The sequence below is a fragment of the Scomber japonicus genome, chromosome 12 (genome assembly GCF_027409825.1).
Source record: "Scomber japonicus isolate fScoJap1 chromosome 12, fScoJap1.pri, whole genome shotgun sequence".
Classification (NCBI taxonomy): domain Eukaryota; kingdom Metazoa; phylum Chordata; class Actinopteri; order Scombriformes; family Scombridae; genus Scomber; species Scomber japonicus.
In genome coordinates, this window is record NC_070589.1 from 4,129,129 (window position 1) to 4,149,947 (window position 20,819).

At 37.4% G+C, this 20,819-nt stretch overlaps 1 protein-coding gene across 1 annotated transcript in view; it reads left to right on the forward strand.

The window, feature by feature from the left end:
- LOC128369121 (junctophilin-1-like) overlaps positions 1-7,412 on the forward strand; it is a 36,105-nt gene extending 28,693 nt beyond the window's left edge. Inside the window, exons 4-7 of the mRNA XM_053330088.1 lie at positions 852-1,130; positions 4,716-5,146; positions 5,475-5,571; positions 7,237-7,412. Coding sequence (XP_053186063.1) covers positions 852-1,130; positions 4,716-5,146; positions 5,475-5,555 — 791 coding nt within the window. The 3' untranslated portion in view covers positions 5,556-5,571; positions 7,237-7,412. The remainder of the gene's footprint in view (positions 1-851; positions 1,131-4,715; positions 5,147-5,474; positions 5,572-7,236) is intronic.
- The last annotated feature ends 13,407 nt before the right edge of the window (positions 7,413-20,819 follow it).

Here is a 20,819-nt window from a genome sequence, read left to right on the forward strand (position 1 = left end):
GTAAAAAAGAGTGCACACCTAACTCTATAAACAACCAGGACCTTCACAGTGCATTTCAGACTAACTAGCTAGCTAAGTAGCAGCGTTCTTTTAGAGCTGAAATGTAACTTTTGACCGCAAAAGATCGTCTATACAGCACGCATCTCACGCTGCCTCCTGTACAGGGGGCTCTCTTATACAGAGTGTGCAAGCCAGGTTTTTATTTAGGTTTTTAAGCCAGTCTACAGTAGCTGCACCGGAACAACAGACAACCCTGGCAACCCACAATTCCGGCCGCTAATTGGCTGGTACAGTGTACACAGAACGTCATTGTCGAACCCGTCAAAAAATTTTAAAATGATTGATTCAGACTAAATTTTTTTTTTTATGGAAAAGCAATACTTTCATTCTGTACCCCTCAAAACGCCCCATGGCTGTATTATTTAAAAAAAAATATAGCTTTTAATAAATATTCTACATATTCAACCTTTAATAATGACTGGTTATATGATTATTTATTTAAACTCATATTCTGGCCACATTATATTGAATTTGTCAGCACTTTTTTGTAAAAAAACAAAAACAAAAAAAAGTTTTTTTTTAAATAAATGAACATAAAATTATCTAGTGGGGCTTAAGACCTAATGACGCCACTGCCGCTGCGTTATTTTCAGACCCGCCCACTAAATCCTGAACACAGAAATGTTGAAACACAGTGTGTGAAGCCTAGCTCCACAATTCAAATCTAAATGGTTGAAATGTTTTTTACACCTTTTTTAGAAATACATTTATGACCAATTTATGTGTTTAGAAGAAAATGTCTGAATTCACTTTACACAGTCTTGAATTTCTTAACCTTCTTGTCATTCCAGGTCCTGACTACATCCGTCAGAAGTATAATGAGCCAGTAGAGGTGAAGGAGATTCCTGACGACGAGAAAAAGGAGAAATCTCCATCAAGAAGCCCACATTTCTACCGGAAAGGCACAACGCCAAACCAGTCTCCATCTGAGAGTCCAAATCCCAGCCCCTCTCCTTCACCCACTGCTGTACAAAAGGCCTTCTTCGGCAGTAAAACTGCTGCCAGTGATGCTCCCCTAAAGCCTGCTGGGAAAGAAAACTTAAATCCAACAGCTGAGTCTATAACTACAGGTAATACTCTTGGATTATTGTTAATCTCACCAGCATCGTCTTTATAACATGGAACATCCTTCATCACCAACTATGAGTGTTCAGTGTATTTATTTATTTTTATACCATATTGGCCTGAATCTAAAACAGTTTTATTCTGGAAATTAGTTGAAAAAGTGGAGGTCATCTTATATTTGAAGATTTGACCATTTAGACCACTGTCACAGATGATATGGAGCTGAAAAAGACAAAGTTGAACTTCCAAACAAAACATTTTTGACCGCTTTAAACTATACTATGATATATTTTTGAATAGTGTTATAATCAGGTCCAACTTATATTTGGGCCAATATGGTAATTTAATTTATGTGAAACATATTTAGAGTAGATCTATGTGCTTTTATATATATGGTCTTTGTTTAGAGTTTTTGAGTTTGTCTCTTGCTGCAAGCTTCTGTTTTAAGCTTCTGTTTTAAATCTTAACTGGGTGAGAATAAATGGAACAAAACCTAGAGAGTAAGACTGCTTTGATGGTTGGGCTAATGAAGCTTTCAGTAGCAGTAGTTCTGGAAGAAACATTGTGAGGAGTGGCAGTGATGGTAGCAGCACCATGGCGAGCAGGAGAAGTGGTTTTTAGTGGCAACACAATGAGCAACCACAGTGATTTTAGCATCAACATGTTGAGCAACAGCAGTGACTCTAGCATTAGCAGCAGTGGGGATTTTAGTGGCAGTAGTTGTAACAGCAAGAATCAACATTTTAGTAGCAACACAGGACAGATCTATAGGCATGCACTCTCCACCAGGGTTATTATAGTTTGTATTCTTATTATTATTTTGATTTTTTATTTCAGTTTAGTTTTAGTTAGTTTTAAAAGTGATTATGTAGTTTTAGTTTAGTTTTTATTTTGAGGAATTGACTAGTTTTAATTTGGTGTTAGTCTTAGTTTTTTTAATAGGTGGAAAGCCTTGATTAGTAGAAGCTGAAAATGATATAATAATGCTGACACTGAGGCTACTGGTACTAGCATACAAACTTCAGTTTAGTTTTAGTTAGTTTTGCATTGTTCATTGTAGTTTTTATTTAGTTTTCGTTTTTTACAAAATTAACTTAAAAAAAAAAAAAAATTCCGTTAACTAAATGATTTTTTCACTGCTGGTTTTAGTTTTAGTTCATTATATAACCCTAGTCCCCACCCCATTTCTTTGCTTTTGATCTGATTATGAGATCAATTCCTATTTTGACAAGTGATTGGTCAACGCACAATGCCTCCTGCATCAACATCATCATCGCCTGGAAACTGGTGTGTGATGTGAACATATTATGAACACAGTGATGCTACCATTCTAACAGTTAAGCACAGTGTTTTTAACAGCACCTGAGCAAAATGAACAGACAGAAACTATGCTGAGAGTTTTCTGCCATGTTTTGTTGCAATTAATGTGCCAGCTTCTCTGACCTCTCCTCTGCTCTCTGTGTTTGACCGAGTAAGGAGCTCGCACACACACACACAGAGCAGCACAGAGTGGACAGCAGAGAGGCCGGTGGAGACACTGAACCAGGTGAAGTGAAGATAACATTTTACTCAAGTTGACGACAATTATGCTCATTTCACAATCAACACACAATCAAGCAAGCACAATCAAACCTTCTCAAGTAAAAAGCCATTAAAACAAGATATCATTGAAATTTGGCAAATTCTTGTAAATGTAGCTTCTTGCTGAGACGTACCAGCCCCTCCTCCCTCTACCAGCAGTACCCGCAGGCAGTGAATCACATCAACAACTGAGGGAGGAGGACAGAATAAATGACTGAGAGTGACAGATGTCTGTGTTCTTCATTCTATCTAAAATTCACTCAAATTTAGATGTCAGGAATATTATTTGTTTTACTGACATGCTAGATTTGTTTCCAGTGAGATATTATTGAGTTTGACTTTGCTGTTGTAAACATTACTTCTGCTGCTCTAGAAACAATTAATTTTATTTAAAATATAAATTAATTGTAATCCTGTTCTTTATTTTAATGTATTCCTTTTTTTAAATAATAATTTAAAACACGGGTACTGGTGTTATTAGTAATGAAAAAGAACCCATAATGAAATTGATAAATAACTGAACCAACCGACATGGTGAGCAGCAGCAGTAGTTTCAGTAATAACACAGCAAGAAACAACAGTAGTTTCGGTAGTAACAATGTTGAGCAGCAGCAGTAGTTTCAGTAATAACACAATAAGAAACAACAGTAGTTTTAGTAGTTACATGGTGAACAGCAGCAGAGTTTTAATAGCAATACAGTGAGCAGCAGAAGTAGTTTTACGAGTAACGTGGTGAGCAGTAGCAGTAGTTTTACTAGAAACACAGTGAGCAGTAGCAGTAGTTTTACTAGTAACACAGTGAGCAGCAGCAGTAGTTTTACTAGTAACACAGTGAGCAGCAGCAGTAGTTTTAGTAGTAACACAGTGAGCAGCCGCAGTAGTTTTACTAGTAACACAGTGAGCAGCAGCAGTAGTTTTAGTAGTAACAGTGAGCAGCAGCAGCAGTAGTTTCAGCAGTGACACAGTGAGCAGCAGCAGTAGTTTTAGTAGTAACGCAGTGAGCAGCAGCAGTAGTTTTACTAGTAACAGTGAGCAGCAGCAGCAGTAGTTTTACTAGTAACAGTGAGCAGCAGCAGCAGTACTTTCAGCAGTGACACAGTGAGCAGCAGCAATAGTTTTAAAAGTGACACAGTGAGCAGCAGTAGTTTTAAAAGTGACATAGTGAGCAGTAGTTTTATAGTAGTGACACAGTGAGCAGCAGCAGTAGTTTTTATACGAACATGATGAGAAGCAGATGTAGTTGTAGTAGCAACAAGGAGGCAGCAGTAGTTTTAGAAGTAAAGTGGTGAACAGCAGCAGTAGTTTTAATAGTAACACAATAAAAAACAGCAGTAGTTTTAGTGGTAGCACAGTGGGCAGCAACCATCGTTTTAGTGGCAACATGGTGAGCAGAAGCAGTAATTTAATTAGTAACATGGTGAGCAGCAGCAGTAGTTTTAGCAGTAACACAGTGAGAAGCAGCAAAAGGTTTAGTAGTAACATGGTGAGCACCAGCAGTAGTTTTAAGTTACCGGGTCACTGACTGAGTGATAAAGTTATCGTTGATGCCCTAACTTCACTGGTCACCTTGGTCGGGTGTTGCCACGTATCGCCACTTCCTGCATGTGTTGTTTCAAATTAGGTCTCGTGTTAGGGTACTGAATGTGTAACATGTGGAGTGTATTGTGTGTGTTCAGTGGCTTGACTCATGAGACAGGCATCTTAGCTATGAAAGTGCTTGCTTTTCACTGCACAATGTGTCAGTTCATCGTATCTGTCACTCTCTGTTAGTATGGGTATTATTAATTGAAGCTCTCCATTACAAACCATGTCAGTGTTTTAATAGAGCACATTGGGGCACATTTCACAGGTGGCGTTCCTTAAGTGCAATGGGTCATAATTAACTAGGGTTAGAAATGGATTGCGATTTATACAGCTGATATGATCAATTACTATCAAGGGGATCCAGGTAGAATGTATGTATCTGTTCATTGGTTGATATTTCTCTTCTCCTTTCTTCTACTCAGCAGGCATAACAAAGGCAGCATCAAAACTTTCTCTCAGACAGGAAGTAAAGCAACATGAACCACCTCAAGCAGTCAAACCAGCTGTTACCACAACAATCAGCAGTTACCCCAGCAACGGTCAGATCCACTCTCAGTACCATGGTTACTATGTCAAGGCAGATGTCAAGAGTCCGCCACCTGAAGAACCGAGCGGTGCAGAGTACGACTTTCACCCATCAAGCCTTGCACGTTTGCCGCCACCTGCCAAACCGATTCTGGCACCAGCACAAAAAGCCTTGCCACCGCCTAGCCCTTCACCAGTTCCTCCAAAAGAGAGTACCAAAGCACCAGAACCCTCCAAGCCCAAAAGACAGGAGTCACACAAAACAAAGAGCCTTGCAGAAACCAAGAAAGCTAGTTTGGATATTCCCTCTGAAATTGTAGAAGAGGAGTCGGTGAGTTATGTCAAGTTAACATTTTCATTTGAATGCCACAAACTTGGTAATAACAGTAGTCTCTACCCATACTGTATGTTTGAGGGTAAAAAGGATTAGGATTTCATTTCTTTTTCACTGCGTCTTGTCTTTTCACTAAGCTAGGATATGTCTCTCTTTAGCTTCGAGATGCTAACATATGTTCACTGCTGTTTTGTGCTGGTTGCTAGGCAGCACTAATTTATAAAAGCTTTATATGTCTGAAAGAGCTGCCTATAGGGATCAAATATACAGTAAAGTTGCATTCCATAACCTTATATCCAACATTTACTTCTCTGTGTTTCCACAGGGTCCTAACTCTATCTTGGTGGCTCTTGTGATGTTGTTGAATGTTGGTCTAGCAATCATTTTTGTCCATTTCCTCACTTGACCAAATCTTAACTCAGGTAAGAATTTATTGTCTGAAGCCACTGAGTTGGTGAACATGTCTTTATTTAATTTAAATGTCTGAAACTTTTAACCCATGTTGTTTTTCGAATACATCTGCGTTTATTTTATTAACAATCTCTCCGCTATTGACACACTGTACTGACCATACGCCTTCACATGGCACAATGATTCTACTCCTGAGGATTCTCCCTGCGTTGGCAATTTAGCAGTGTTGTACTAAATATACCAAGGACTTTTTAAATAATCCAACAGGGGACATGGATTAATACCCCATTCAGACTCCCACAGAGACACAGGTTGAACCTGCATTGGCCATACATTTTGAATCATGAGCTAAACTGGCTTTGTGACCCATGTTTCTGTTGAACATGGTGTGTTCAGTACATTGGAATTTTAGGCCAAAATGGCAGTCTAGTGGTACATGCAGGGTCTCTGCAGATCCTTAAAACGTCATACAATGTCTTAAAATATTCCTTAGTAATTCAAAGTCTAAAATTGTTTTTAAATACCTTAAAGGCTGTATTAAATTTGATTTGTATAAAAACAAAGAAGATACATATTGTAACATTTCCAAAAAGGGGAAGAAGACCTGGAATAAACCTATATAATGATATGTGACAAAGACCTGAAAATGTGTTATTCATATCATTATGTCTATATCAAGGTTTGCAGAGGTGCTGGAAATCCTTAAAAACACTTGAATTTTAATGTGGAAGAAGTTACCCTTTTGTGGTGGAAAGACTAAAACCTCACAACCCTCCATGGTTGTTACACACGTTACATTAATGTAGCATAACATAATCTACCATTTACACATCAGTGGTCTTTGAACTGACATCATGCATTACATTATTGCAACTTGTATTACTATTATTATAAATAATGCATACTGCATATTGTTTACTCCTGGCCAATATTCTGTATATTTGTTCAACTCTCTTCCATTTAATATTTAACATGTAGCTGCTCCTCTTTGCAGAATCATTTTATATTATTATTTTTATATCTTACACTTTCTTCTATAATACGTATATATTTTAAATATATATATTATTTAGGATTGCTTGATTTAGTGTACATTTATGACTGTACATTTTTGACAGCTATGCACCAAGTCAAGTTCCTCATATGTTATCTGATTCTTTGGAAGCCTTTTTATCAATGCAGGATGTGTTGATTCATTGACAAGAGCACAACATTGAGCAAGCTCTGCCAAAATGAATGAAATCAGTCAAATAAAAAGGGGAGCTTACAAGTAAACCAGAAAACTGACCAGGCTTCTTATTAACATATAATAAAATATTATTATAAAACAGGAAAATCATGGGCCAAGGCCTGCCTATAATATAAACATGTTTCAAATAAAAGCCTGGGTTTCTCTGCAGCAGTGAATAAATGCTCTGGACAATATTTAAGAATTTATTGTGAACAAAAAAAAGAAAAAAATCTACAATCTCACATCATATAATATGTTTGTTGGAATTTTATTTCACTAACAAGTTTAGTTGATTAGAAATCAGGTTTTGTGCATTTTTTTAAAGAATTGTGTTGCTGGTATAAATGTGCATATGTGCACTTTAGTCATTGCAAACAGTCGCTCAATGCCATTAAATATAATAAATGAATTCTTCCTTTAATCTGCAACTTTTCTGACCCTGCAGTGGACTCTTCCAAACTAGTCGCCCCAGCCGCTAACTCTCCATCAGCCTAAGGGGCCTTTAAAAAAAATGGCGCCAGTCAGAACGGCAGACATGGGCAAAACGGAGGACTGAAAATAGATGAGTGAAGAAGGAGGAAGAGGAGAAGAAGTGGAGGAGAAAACATATGGCGAAGAGAGAGAGAGAGAGGGAGAGAGGGGAAAAAAGCAGAGAGAGAGAAAGATGAAACCTCCACCACCACCACCAACACCCCCACCCCTTTCTGGATGGACTGAATGTCTTTGGTGCTCGAGTCCAACCTGATTGGACTGGCGATGATTTGTGACTCCACTCTAAGTGTAGTGAAAGCTGAAGCAAGCAGTCGCTGGTGCCCTGAGCCTCGACTATGGATTCTCTATCAGGGTTAGAAATAACAGGAGGCCTGGAGAGCAGGGTGAATGTGAGTGAGTGCGTGACGTGGCATCCATACTGCCTATGAGTGCCTCAAATGTGTGTGCTTGCCTGTCTGTAAAGCTCCATTTCCATCCAACTGTTCAGCAAATTTGGAAGTTTTTTGAAATGCTGCAATAAAAAAGTTTGTGCCTCGTCAAGCTGAGTTGAAGAGAATTTGTTTCCTAAATGAACAGAGAGCATCTTTACACTCTTGATTAGTATTGGAAAAGAAATTATGTTTCAGTTAGTGTTGGTCATAAGCCACACTTTCATCCACTAAACTACCATTAAATAGGCATCTTACCCTTTGTAAAGACAATTTCGAACACATTTGGAAGATATGGTGGTTGTATTTGTTACATAAAACATTTCTAAAAGCCATTTTGTAACTGCAGTGCAATTGAATCCAACCAGGTCAAGCCTTTATTACTAATTTCGATTATTAGTCAATCAATACATTTTCATCTGTTGCATACAGTACAATTTTTTGCAATGTTTGTGAAAATGTTGCTACTTCTACTCAACTTTTCTCTTACATAAAACTCCACATAAAAGTACTTGGATGGAAACCAAGGTTGTGCATATCAGTATATTTTACATTTATGTGTCTGCTTCTGCTGTGTGTGTATATGTGTGTGTGTGTGTGTGTGTGTGTGTGTTTGTGTGTGTGTGTGTGTGGGTGGGTGGGCGGGTGGTGGACTGGATATGTTCGGAGATGCACTTTGAGCTGATGGAAGCTGACAGCTGCCTTACCATTTTACAGAGTGACGTGGTGGTGGGTGAGAAGGGCCCGGGCAGGAATGTGAAGCGCTCGGCTGATTCTCACTCTGCCGGGTCCTGGGAGAGTGGCTCTATTTCTATCAGTCTATCGATCTGTTCATATCTGTTTTTATCTGCTTCTGTGGGTCTCAGCTCCTGCAGTTTCATATACCACATCAGGTGCACATTAGACAATCAGACAATCAGGTTTTATTCCAAAATGAAAGGATAAAGTGTCATTTGGAAAACAAAACCACAACCTCATTGCAGCTTTGCAAAAAATATCAACAGTATTCCGTAGTGCATTTCCAACTTGAAGCCTGTTTTTAAGAGCAGGTGTCAAAGTTGTCATTTTGGAACAAAATTCCTGATTTCATGAATGAAAGGTTCTTCTTGACTTGATCACTGCTTGTATCTGCCTTCACTGAAACTTAGTACTTGTATGTTACTCTACTTTTATTTGTGTTTCCGACTGTCCAAATTACTGTTGGGTTTAATTTAACATTGGCTCATGTATACTGTTTATAATAGAGTAAGGACTATGATAGTTGTATATACTAGTGGTAAACAGCAGGAGGAATACACCAGTGTTAGCCTGTGAGGATCATATTATATCATTGGAGCTCTTACTGTTGGTTCTTCCTGTTTGTCTGATTCAGTTGATGATATTTTCTTTCCTCTTGTATATGGGAAAGATTTATTTGTATTGACACATGGAGCTTACCCTAGTTTATTTCATTTACATACACTCCCGATTTTGTAAAGTGGCCTGTAGCTGCCCTGTAGCACCCCAAGTCCCTCCTAGCTCAGTTTAAACATGATGGGAAACTCTAATTTGTTAGCTAGCGCTGGAACTTTTGACTATTTTCATTATTGAGTCTTTTACCTATTTGTCCAACAATTAAGTAATTGGATAATAAAAAACACAAGTAACGATAAGAGAAAACACCACCATAAAAAAGGAACCTTCAAGAATGTGGATCAAATAGCTACAGCATTTGATATTTGTGGCATAAGAAGAGCAAGTATTAGCATGTAGCACTTCTATTCAACTGGCTATAATGGCAGGTCCAGTTTTCAAGTAGTTTACCACTAGCTAACTTGTAAGAAACTAGCTCTCACTTAGGCTAATGCCTTTGTAGCACCTATGCTAGCCACAGCTAAATACCAGACATTTCCAGCTAGCATGGCAGCGCAGCTAGCTCCCTAAAATTAAGAACTTTGATAGTTTTCAGTGTTCCTGTCTCTTCCATTTGCTTTTGACCTTTTTTTCTTCCATTCTGAAATTTCAGAGTCAGTAGGCCTACTCAGTATGTTGTGCAACAGTCACAGTATGACAGTAATTAGGAAGTTAATGATTTTGTCCCTTTGTCAGAACATCAGCAGTGAGCTGGGAGGAAATGTATGACCTTATGGGTGTATATATGAGAATTTATTTTTAACCAGATGTCAATTCATAATGGGAAATACTGTGTGGATGTGAAGTCAATGACATTGTGACTTTTGTTGTTTCCACAGTTTTCCTGCTATGACTGGAAGTTTTACAAGTTTATTATTGCATAGTTAGTCAAAGACAGTTGAAAATGATAAAAACTAATATTATATGTGGATGACAGTCATAATGTAATATTGAATGTGTGAATTGGCACCAAATCGTACCTATTTTGCATCACTAGGATTCGTATGTGTGGTCAATCAGATGTGAGTACTGAAAAATGTCACCTTCAAATGTTGAGTCAGTTTTGGCTTGAATCAGGACAGGTTGATACGTGGTACAGGACACTCCCTTATCACAATATAAAAACACAGAATCAATTAAATCAATCTGTTTTGTATAATATGTAATGGAGCTGCGCTCACTGTAATATGAGGTCTCACACTAAAGCTGATAGAATTACCCAAAATACCATGGTGACAAACTACTGCACTAGTAAAATGAATACTGAAAGTTACTGACTTATAGAGTGTTGAATGTGTCATACAGTGTACAGTGACAGTCACCTTTACAGATGTCTGTGAAATGTACTAGTACACCAAAACGTATCATCCATGTATACGTTTTCACTCGTATTCTGTATTTTATATATATATAATACTACATCTTTGAATACGCAGCACACTTAGAAACAACTGTGTAGTTACGTTGACAATTTCAGTCCAAGAAAACAAGTGTCTTTTCTCTCCTCTGCTGGGAGCTGATGTCTACATTTCTGGAGTTCTGCAGTCCAGTTGATTATTTTAGTTGCAGGCCTACCACAGTATGACTTTCTGGCCGTTGTGGGAAACGTAGAGATGTTCAAAGCTAAAGTTTTGTGGTACCACTGATTGTATATTTTTGTATTTTTCTGTTTATTTTAGCATCACAAAACTACCTGTAAATGAATACTGCATCAAAGATCGTTGATCTGATGGTTTCTACTTTGTTCTTATTCAATGTCAGCAGAATTTATCTTAGGGAATTTGTCACAAACAGAAGTTATAATGTAGTATTAGAAACTGCACATAGAAATGTAATATTAAATGTCCAAAAATTTAAGTGACAAGGTGCAATGAAAAAAGTTATTGGAAGAATGAGCTTAAATTGTTGCTGCAGTATTTCACTATTACAGCAACTTCACTGCAAAACACACTGCAATAATACAGAATCTATATCATTTATACTTATTCTGTTTTTATGTTTTAACGTGAAAACCTTAAATTTGCATTTGGAGGTTTAACTACTAAAATCATTTGTTGTGCTTCTAAAGTTAGCTGATACATCTGGATTATGATTGTAATTATTCATCATTAATTGTCTGTTTGTTGTTTAAGTATTTTTTTTATGTATTATTAGAAATGAATTTTAACCAGCTGCTCATATGATGGATTGATACCTGTTCTGGGTAATAATGGCCTCATGATTAATCTTGCTATTCATTATTGTTCAATATTATGTACGTTACAACAAGAAAGCCAAATTATGGATCTGAACTTTCCAAATAATGTCAAGGAAATACAAATCTAAGAAGTTACATTGATGATTTGATAATTACAGACAGAAAAAAAGAGAAAATTGTTTCATGATGGGAAAATCTTTTATTTCCAAAATATCTGTCAGAATCAGATACGTACCACAATCTAGTTGTCATTGCTTATTGCAACACATTTCTTAGTGAAATACACATTTTTGATTTTTTTCTGAATTCTGTAGATAAATTAGGTGGTTTATATCATTGGCATTTAGATCTAGATACATTTTTTGCATGGTGTTGGACGATGTTTGTTCTGTTCGGATTTGGCCGGGCTGAAGGAAAGACCTGGATTGTAACTGGTGGGTGGGTGTGCATTATTTTTAGATAACTACACAGCTCTGATGTTCTGCCATCATCAGCATTTAACATTTATACTCATAGATGGAACGCCTTTGCTTGTGTGTTGCAATCCTGGCGTAACCTTTGTTCCAGATCAAGACATGTTTGTTTTCAGTAGTGTATGCCCTAAAATATGATTCAACACTTTTTATTGTTTTTTTTAATTTATTTTTTCATTCAAAGCTGTTCCTGTGTGAATGGTGGTTTCAAAATTAAGTAAGGCCTTATAGAAACCAACCACAGCAAACACGCATGGTGACATGTTGAATATATTTGGATGAAAGGTTGAGACGGGAATATTTGAACTCATAATTAAGTTTACTTTAGGGGAAGTAAAAGCATTGTCTTAAATATTGTTTCCACCCTCATCGTTGGATTTAGTGTATCTTATTTTTTCTTTTGTTATGAGTGTGGTGCCTAGTTTAGCATGCAGATATCAGCTGGTTTGTGAGTAGTTTTGTTAGATTGGATGTCAAAGTACAATATTGTATAAAGTGTGTGTATTCAGTCGCATCAGCTATGAGTAACTGTTTGGAATGGTTTGTAGAAGTTAAAGGAAAAGTCATTGTGTTAAACTTTTTTTTTTTTTTGTTGTATCTCATTTGTTTGTTACTTAAGTCCCAACAAGGCTGCAGTAAAGCGCTTACAGTGCATTTTTAAGATTCATTGTTAACTTAATGATAAGCTCCATTCCCGTTTGTTTAAAAAGGATCCCACTGAAACTCATCAGAAACACCACTGACAGGCGTTTTCTTCATTCCATTACTGGGGATTTATTGTTGTCCACTATTTCCAGGGAAATTGCTTATTTCTTCTTAGATAATAACACAGATAACTGATATGTAGTGTTTGATTGGGATGTTCTGCAGATAAAATGGAAATTACTTGCTGTAAACTGGATATAGTGACAATGGTGGCAAGCTGGAATGAAGAAACTGTAAACCTGCAGTTTGTACAGGTGTGACATGCTGTCTTTCACACTTTTAATTCAATACCCAGTAGATACTGGATCTGGAGTTTTGAAGTTCAAAACACAGTCTCATGGATCCAAAAGTAGAGTGGATACTTCAAGCTGGTATTCACGGTCTTCAAATACTAAAGAGTTCAAACGAAAACCTTAAACTGAGTTAGTAGTTTTTGTTTCTATAGATTGAACCTGGCCCGCTCAACAGTGAAGGAAAAAGACTGTCTTGACAGGGACTTTGAAAAACGTATCTTTTGTAGTTGTAATTTGAACAGAAACTGAGAGATTCATGGTGACACGACTGACAGAAGCTTCTAGATATGAAGACTGTCTGTCTTTGACTATGTGAAGATTGGGCGTTTAAGCTGTTCAAGTGTCCAACAGGACATTAAGGCTCCTCTCAAGACAGAGTGACCCATCCACCCTCAGTATACAATCATAGTAAAATTTGACCTCATCTCTTTATCATCTGATATGTGATAAACTATAAAGAAGACCCTTTTGATATAATGGAAAAGCCAAGTTTCAGTTATCACCAGAAAATGACCTTTCAAAGAATGAATGAAATGAAGAAGCCTTTCAGTGGGAGGTGGTGTGTAGCTAATGCTAATCATCTGTGTGTGTTTAAGAAAATGAGTGAAGGAGTGTTTAATTTTGCTTTTCCTTTATGTGTCTTCTCAAATGGATTACAGTTCATGGAAATCACAGGGTTTTGAGATAAGGTGCAGACTTGATGAACAGAAGAAGAGTCTGTGAGCTGATCTTGGGTGGATTTTGTGTTGGAATCCTTTTTACTTGAATTTGTTGGTATTGATGGTGATGGTGTAGTACTGTATGGCTGACCGTCATCAATGCTCCAATATCTACAGTGGTCTGGCTGTCAGGGAGCATATGTACTGTACGTATGTTTAGTAGGAGGTGAAATGACAGCTCTACACTGTGTGCTACGTAGGCTATATGATGGTAAACATGAATGATAAAGCGCTATTGAGATTGGTAGAAGATCACTCTGGTTTTGAGATACTAAGTGGCACTGAAGCAGCATTATGGCTTTAAAGCACATAGACCACATGAAACTTGCATTAGACCCACTCTACAGCAAATAAATCAAAGTTCATCACAAAATCACACAGTTCTTGCCGTCCCATCGCACTGTGATACACTGTTGGGTAGTGGCAAGATGTCTTAAGAGACCTAGAAAGTCACAATGATAGTCCACAATGGAGGAAGGTAGCATATCTTATTAGCAGTTTTGCTCTGTCCACTTTTACTCAAGTGCTGTATTAGAGAAAAAAGTGCTCCACAAAAGAGGCAGGGTCTGAGTTAAGAGAGTTGATGGTAAACTGTGTAAACTTCTTGTGCCAGAAAGCTGTTGTGACCGGCTGGAGCTAGCATGTTGCTGGCTGGTTAGCATGTTAGCAGGTATCTTGCCAGTTGCTGCAGATTGGCCACTAACCCTTGAGTATTCCCTGCATCACCACTTATTTCACAAAGACCAATTCATTTTGCCATACCATCTCTGGTGTGACGAAGCCTTTGGTACCATAGGCAAAAAGCAGTGCTATATGTAGGTGAAGTAAAATGTTTTACAAACTAAGTTTTCCAATCAATGGCCTCCAGTGGATTGGCATCTCATTCATTTCAATCACTGTGGGCTCTTAAAGGGAAAACATAGTGTTGTCCAAAAAGTGGAACGTGGCTTAACTATAATGATAAAATACGATTTAATCAAACAGTAAGATGCAGTGGCTAGCTGAATATGTGCAGGAGCAGATTCCTAATGAGAATTTTGCTATGGAAAATAAAAAGATTCTCTTAGATGTAAAATCCTTTAAGCGTTCCTCAAATGAACATGAACACGCCCACACTAACAGGCTCTCTTATTTTCAGCCTACTTTTTAAGAAGATGTGTTTGGTCCAACCTCAGGCCTTCATCAGTGCAGTGGATCATCGCCCTGAAGAAGGCGAGGAAGGCCTATGGTGGGTGTAGACATGTGTTCCTTAGAAATAACTCAGGTCATTTTGTGATGAACTTTAAATTCCTTTGCCGGAATATGGGTGTTGTAGAGAAAATACTGGCATCATGCTTCACTTAGGTCTGATCTAAGAGGGAAATTGTAACAGAAAGAGGTGATTTGAATAGGAAAGAGCAAGAGAAAGACAGAAAGGTTCAGAAGTGACAACACGTTGATTTTGAAGAGAACAGAGAAGAGAAGGATAGAGAGTGGTGGACATATCGGGAGTGTTTTTGTGGGCAAAATTATCATTCACAGCTAATTTGAATTTGAACCTTTTTCATTGCATTTTCATGAGAGCATTTAGTCAAAAATGTGGAAACGAAGCTTGTCTGTGAAACAGGTGTTGACAATCATTTTTGTGAGAGGTCGAGGTGAAGCCTTTAATGTGTGTGTATGAAATGATAAAAAAATTCTTCTAAAACTATATTTGTATGGTATAGTTTCTATGAATTGTGCCTAATGTGCCATCAGTGTTCTTGCCCCAACATGACAATCAGTTATCACTTATAATTAAAATACTAATGACAATCCTTTTCTTTTTCTTCTTCTTTTTTTTCTCCGTAGGATTTCTGTATCACTGTATATTGTTTTTGAGAGCCTTTTTTCTAAAAAAATGTACATGACTGTATAATGAAGATTTGGCTTGTTACTGGATGCAATTATCATTTCAACGATTTGATACCGATACTTGCAGTGTTTCTTTGACTGTTGCTGGTGATACAGTGCACATATTGTTATCAATTATTTTACATTTTACAACTTTTTTTTTTTTTTTTTGGCAGTTGTTTTTATGGAGATAAATTAAAAGAGTTTACATTTTACCTCATGTGTTGGTGTCTTCCTTTCAGTTGCATGACTCAATTCATAAGCAACATGGCTCATCACTTTCACCATGCTAAGCTGTAAAATGTAACTTCCACCTATATATCTTCCTATGTAATCTTTATAATCACAGTATAACAGTCTCATTCGGTGCAGTTAGACAATGGCTGGGAAAAGAAAGAGGGGCATTCCCTGTTGCTTAAGTTGATCTGACTGGCAGCATGGGGCGTGCTATTCCATTAGAGATGCTCTGACTCTGAAGTGTGAAAGTTGGCTGAGCTCTCCTCTCGACCAAAATAGTCCCGATGTCCGACAGCTGCTGGCCTGCCTGGAGACTGCAGCACAGAGCCGGGGCTTCAGCACAGAAAGTTAACATCAACTTATTTTAATGAGGAATCAGTGTTATTGTCTCAGTGTCTTGAGCTGGAAAGAATTATGGAAAGCTTGTCCAGTGTTGTAGGACAGTTTTTCACAGGAAATGTAAAATTTCAGTTGCATTTCTTTCAGTTGATTGCTCATAAGTTGAGCCCAGCGTTAACATATTACTTAAAGGGAAACAGAGTTCAAATGAATGTTGGATTTATAAGCAATAAAAAAACCCACCAAACCCACAGAACATTTTATTTAGCCACTTAATCTGACTTTTTTCCAGATGTGCCAGCTGAGAGTACCATCATCTGTGTGCTCAAGCAACGAGCTGTCGACAGGTTTTGCAGTAAAAGCAGACACACTCCACAGCAGTGGGTGGCAGTAGTGAGTCATTCACCATAAAACATAGCATGGACAAAAAAATGAATTGTATACTTCTAGTATGTTTTGTAGCTGCTTGTACTGTTGCATGCAGTATGCATACAGTAGGTTCATACTACTTTACCATAACATTGTGCCTTGAATTTTGTCTCTCTTGCTCATACATTCATTGCAGTCCAAAGCACAAAATGTGAGGCTCTCAATAGCCAAAAAAGCAGACTGACACTACTAAATATAGTAGTAAAACATGTTTCCTTTCCTCTCTGTCCCAGTCTTGGGTGAAAGTCTGTTCCCTTTCAGCTAGTGTTTCCTCCTGTTAGAATGGGGTGGTATGCTCTCAGATATCAAAGAATGAAATGTGACAGCATGTAATTACCACTTGTGGCAGCAGAAGCTGCTGTTACTGCTGTTCAGTGAAATCCTTATAAAGGGTTGCTTTATAGATCAATTCAGCCAGTATAAGAGCAATGTCTGACTTTCATGGCAGTAAAAGACAATCCCTGTGGCTGGTGTTACAAAAATGTTGGTAAAGCAGCTCACACTTTTGCTAAATGTGTGAAATAAAGCAGTTCAGATATCAGATCATATCTTAAAATATTTGTAGCTCTTCAGATTGAGCACTCTGGATAATTGTTGAAGACATTTGTGGGGTTCAACTTGTTCTTTCATACAAAAAGTGACAGAAGTAACAATGAAAAAAGAAAGCCTGAGAGTTCAAAAACGTCTTACACTTTAAGTTAAAAGTGTTTCTGATAATGTTGTTACATTTCTTACTGGGTTTAGTAACTGTAGTTACATCTCTGTTAATAATCCAAGAGGTAATCACATTACTGCAAAAAGTTATTGAATACTGGTCCCTTCACTACCTCAACCTAGTAACCGCCACATTAACCCTATGACTTCATATTCTAATGAAATACTTATAATTAAAACAGCCATGATGGACATAATACATTAATTCTTTGTTTTTTGTGTTAAAGGCCCCATAATCCCATCATAGTGAGGATGGCATAGGAAGGAGTACTACAGTGGTATGAACAGGAAACACATATGATGCACATTTGAAATTAAACTAAAATTAAGAAAATGAGACAGCAGAGAGTTGTCTGTTGTCTGAGACAGGACAGATGATTTAACTCTGCTGAATGCCACACTGAGATCACCTTATGCTGTGTTTTAATCCACCCAATTACTTGGTTGGTTAATGTAAGGTAAGGTAAGGTCAACTTTATTGATCTCCCTATAGGGGGAACTTCAAAATGAGTAAACAGTAGCCTTGTAATGGTGAAGTGATAGAAAATAAAATAAAATAAAATAAAATAAAATACTATATACAATAAACAATCTCTAAAATAATCTACAATTATAAAAATCAGCAATATACATAAATTCCTTATACTATATACAGGTGTATTAAACGGTAAGGACAGCTTCAGTCTGATTAGTGGTAGTGGGAGGTACAGGGTTACAGGCTGATGGTAGTTTGTTGTCATATAATGTAGTGATTCACTATGAAATAGTGATCACACACACACACACACACACACACACACACACACACACACACACACACACACACACACATTTCATAAACACTATATATATACACAATATATATATTAACCAGCAGTCATCCCCTGCTGAGCCACACTGCTGATAAACCTCATTATTATAAATAATTAAAAAAAACTTATATAAAATATATATACATATATATATAAATGAGTAAGTTCATGACAGCAGCTCTCCTGTGTATTCAGCCATATCGACAGAGCAGGAGAATGGGCTGTAACACTGTAACACTGTCAGGTGTCTGCAGACAGTGTTGAGGCCAACACACATCCAAGCATTTAGGAGGATAAATTAGTAACACTGAGTGACAGACACAGAGACGCTCTGAACGAGTGATAAAAGCCAACATGCAAACACATTTATTTAGCTGAAGATGGATTTTTTTGTTCTTCTTTTGTTGTGCACAACTATAATTTCTCCCCAAATATATAATCTGCTTGTAAAAATCTCTGTGTTCAAAATGTCCCGTAGCACTTATTAAACTCTCACATACTGTTCATATCCTGACTCATAATTAGTCTCTACAGCAATATGTGTTAATACATAATACCTGTTTGATAAATCCTCCAATTTGACTAAAAGACAATCACCTTTTTATAGTCCTGGAGAACATTTTGTAGAATAGGATGAATACATGTCTAAATGCTGATTTTTGAATTAGTTTAATAAACACAGGTCAAATTTGTGCATTTGCATTTATAGAAATGTGTATCAGCTGCAAAAAACATTTTAAAAATGATGCACTTTATTTTCATTTTTGTATACTGGGGTTCACATTTGGAAAAGTCCAGCTAAAAGAAATGTATTACTGTGTTTTAACAGCTCTCAGATGTAAAAAAAAAAAAAAAAAAAAATAATAATAATAATAATCATGATTTCCTAAAAAAGAATATTTTTATTCAAGAAGAGTCAGACTGTTGGACTGTGCAGTTCTAGGCAGTTCAGTCTCACGTTATTTTAACAGCTGATGGACTGAAGTCGGCTTGTTCTCTGGCCACTACAAAAAATAATATAATATTATAATATTGTTTATCAATTTGTTGTACGTTTTTTTGCAGAAATGCAAACATTGATGCTACAGTTGGCATATCTGCTGAAAACAAATAACTGGGTTTCTTTGCACTTCAGACTTTTGAGGGAAAAGCTCAGCCATTCACTGCTCAATATGAAACCTGTCTGAGCTCCTCATCCTGGATCCTGTGAGAGCGTCTGTCCTGTCAAAGAGAGGATTAGGGTGAATTTAGTCCACCTTCTACACTTTGGGAGATATTTCAGTGTAAAAATCGCCAAGGTCAAACGGCATCAGTTTCAGGCAGCCGCCGGCATGCGAACAAGAGACAGTGTCAAACCTCAACCATCTCCCGATGCACACACCCTCTCCTATTTCACAGGTCATCACTTCTCTGCCGGGAGGATACCACACACGGTAACATTTGCATTGGTTTTCACAGGTCTGCCAGTCTGACAGGACTCTGGCCAGCAAAGAGGAACACACACACACACACACACACACACACACACACACACACACACACACACACACACACACACACACACACACACACACACACACACACACACACAACCCCACAAACAACTCTGATATGTCCAGGGTTCTCCCAGTGATGACACCCAGAGGACATTTCTTCCATGTTTTTCAGTGCAATGTTAAATCCACAGGATTTTTTAAACGTTAAAAAAAAAAGTTTCTATTTGTCTGAATTGAGAGCAATTTTATTTCCACATTTTAATTTCTCTCTTGATGAAAAGGAAAAACTATTGACTGTTTATTAAATATTTTAACAGATATCAATCATGTATAAAAGCAGGACATACTTAACAAACTGTATTGAACATTTGCTGAAGGTGTTGATTCAACTGTATCATCATATCGGGGGCTGTCGTTTGTGCTGCTCATTATACTGAGAGGTGTTAATATGTCTAATATTTGGTCCAGCTCTTTTTACTGTATCAATGAGGTCATGGAGATGTGGTGTATATCTTCAGGTATCTTAAGTTATTGTATGAGGATAGTTATAAATCCTGAATCTTCTGATACACATTGTAATGCAGTATGCATTTTTAAAAAATATATAATTTGTCATCTTCCTGTATGTTTTACAACTCCACTCAGCAATACTCACTCAGTCAGAATTCGGTAAAGTTCAGGCTGATCTATCAGTAGGCTCACACAACATCAATCAATAAATCAATCAATCTTTATTTATATAGTGCCAAAACACAACAAAGTCATCTCAATGCACTTTACACATACCAAACTCTTCAGGTTTTAACTTTAAAGACCCAACATTCCCACATGAGCAACAGTGGAGAGAAAAAACTCCCTTTTAACAGGAAGAACCCTCAGAACCAGACTCAGAGTGGGAGAACATCTGCCTCGACCGGTTGGGGTTTAGAGGAGAGAGAGGAAGGAGAGGGGAGAGAAGCACATTGAAGGTCCGCGACTGGAATCTGTCGTCCAGACGTCTACAGGCCCAGATTATCTGTGAGACCAGAAAATACAGATAACTCCGGGGAAGAAGTTTAGGTTATTGAATGCATTAATAGAACATGAATGTTAATGGATATAGATGGATGGATAGAGAGAGAGAGGGAGGAGGAGGAGAGAGGAGCTCAGTGCATCATGGGAGTCCCCCGGCAGTCTAAGCCTATGGCAGCATAGGCCCTACGAGCCCTAACTCTTAGCTTTATCAAAAAGGAAAGTTTTAAGCCTACTCGCAGAAAACAGGCAAGGCAACAATCTACAGTACTAGTGTATGCTTTCAAAATTTTCAGCAGAAATATATTATGTGATTTGAAATGTTGACCCTTACATAGGCCTACTGTTCATATTCTACACCCTTGCAGTATATTCTGGGTCAATTTTGACCCAGTCTAAGAATCCCCTCATAAAAAGCA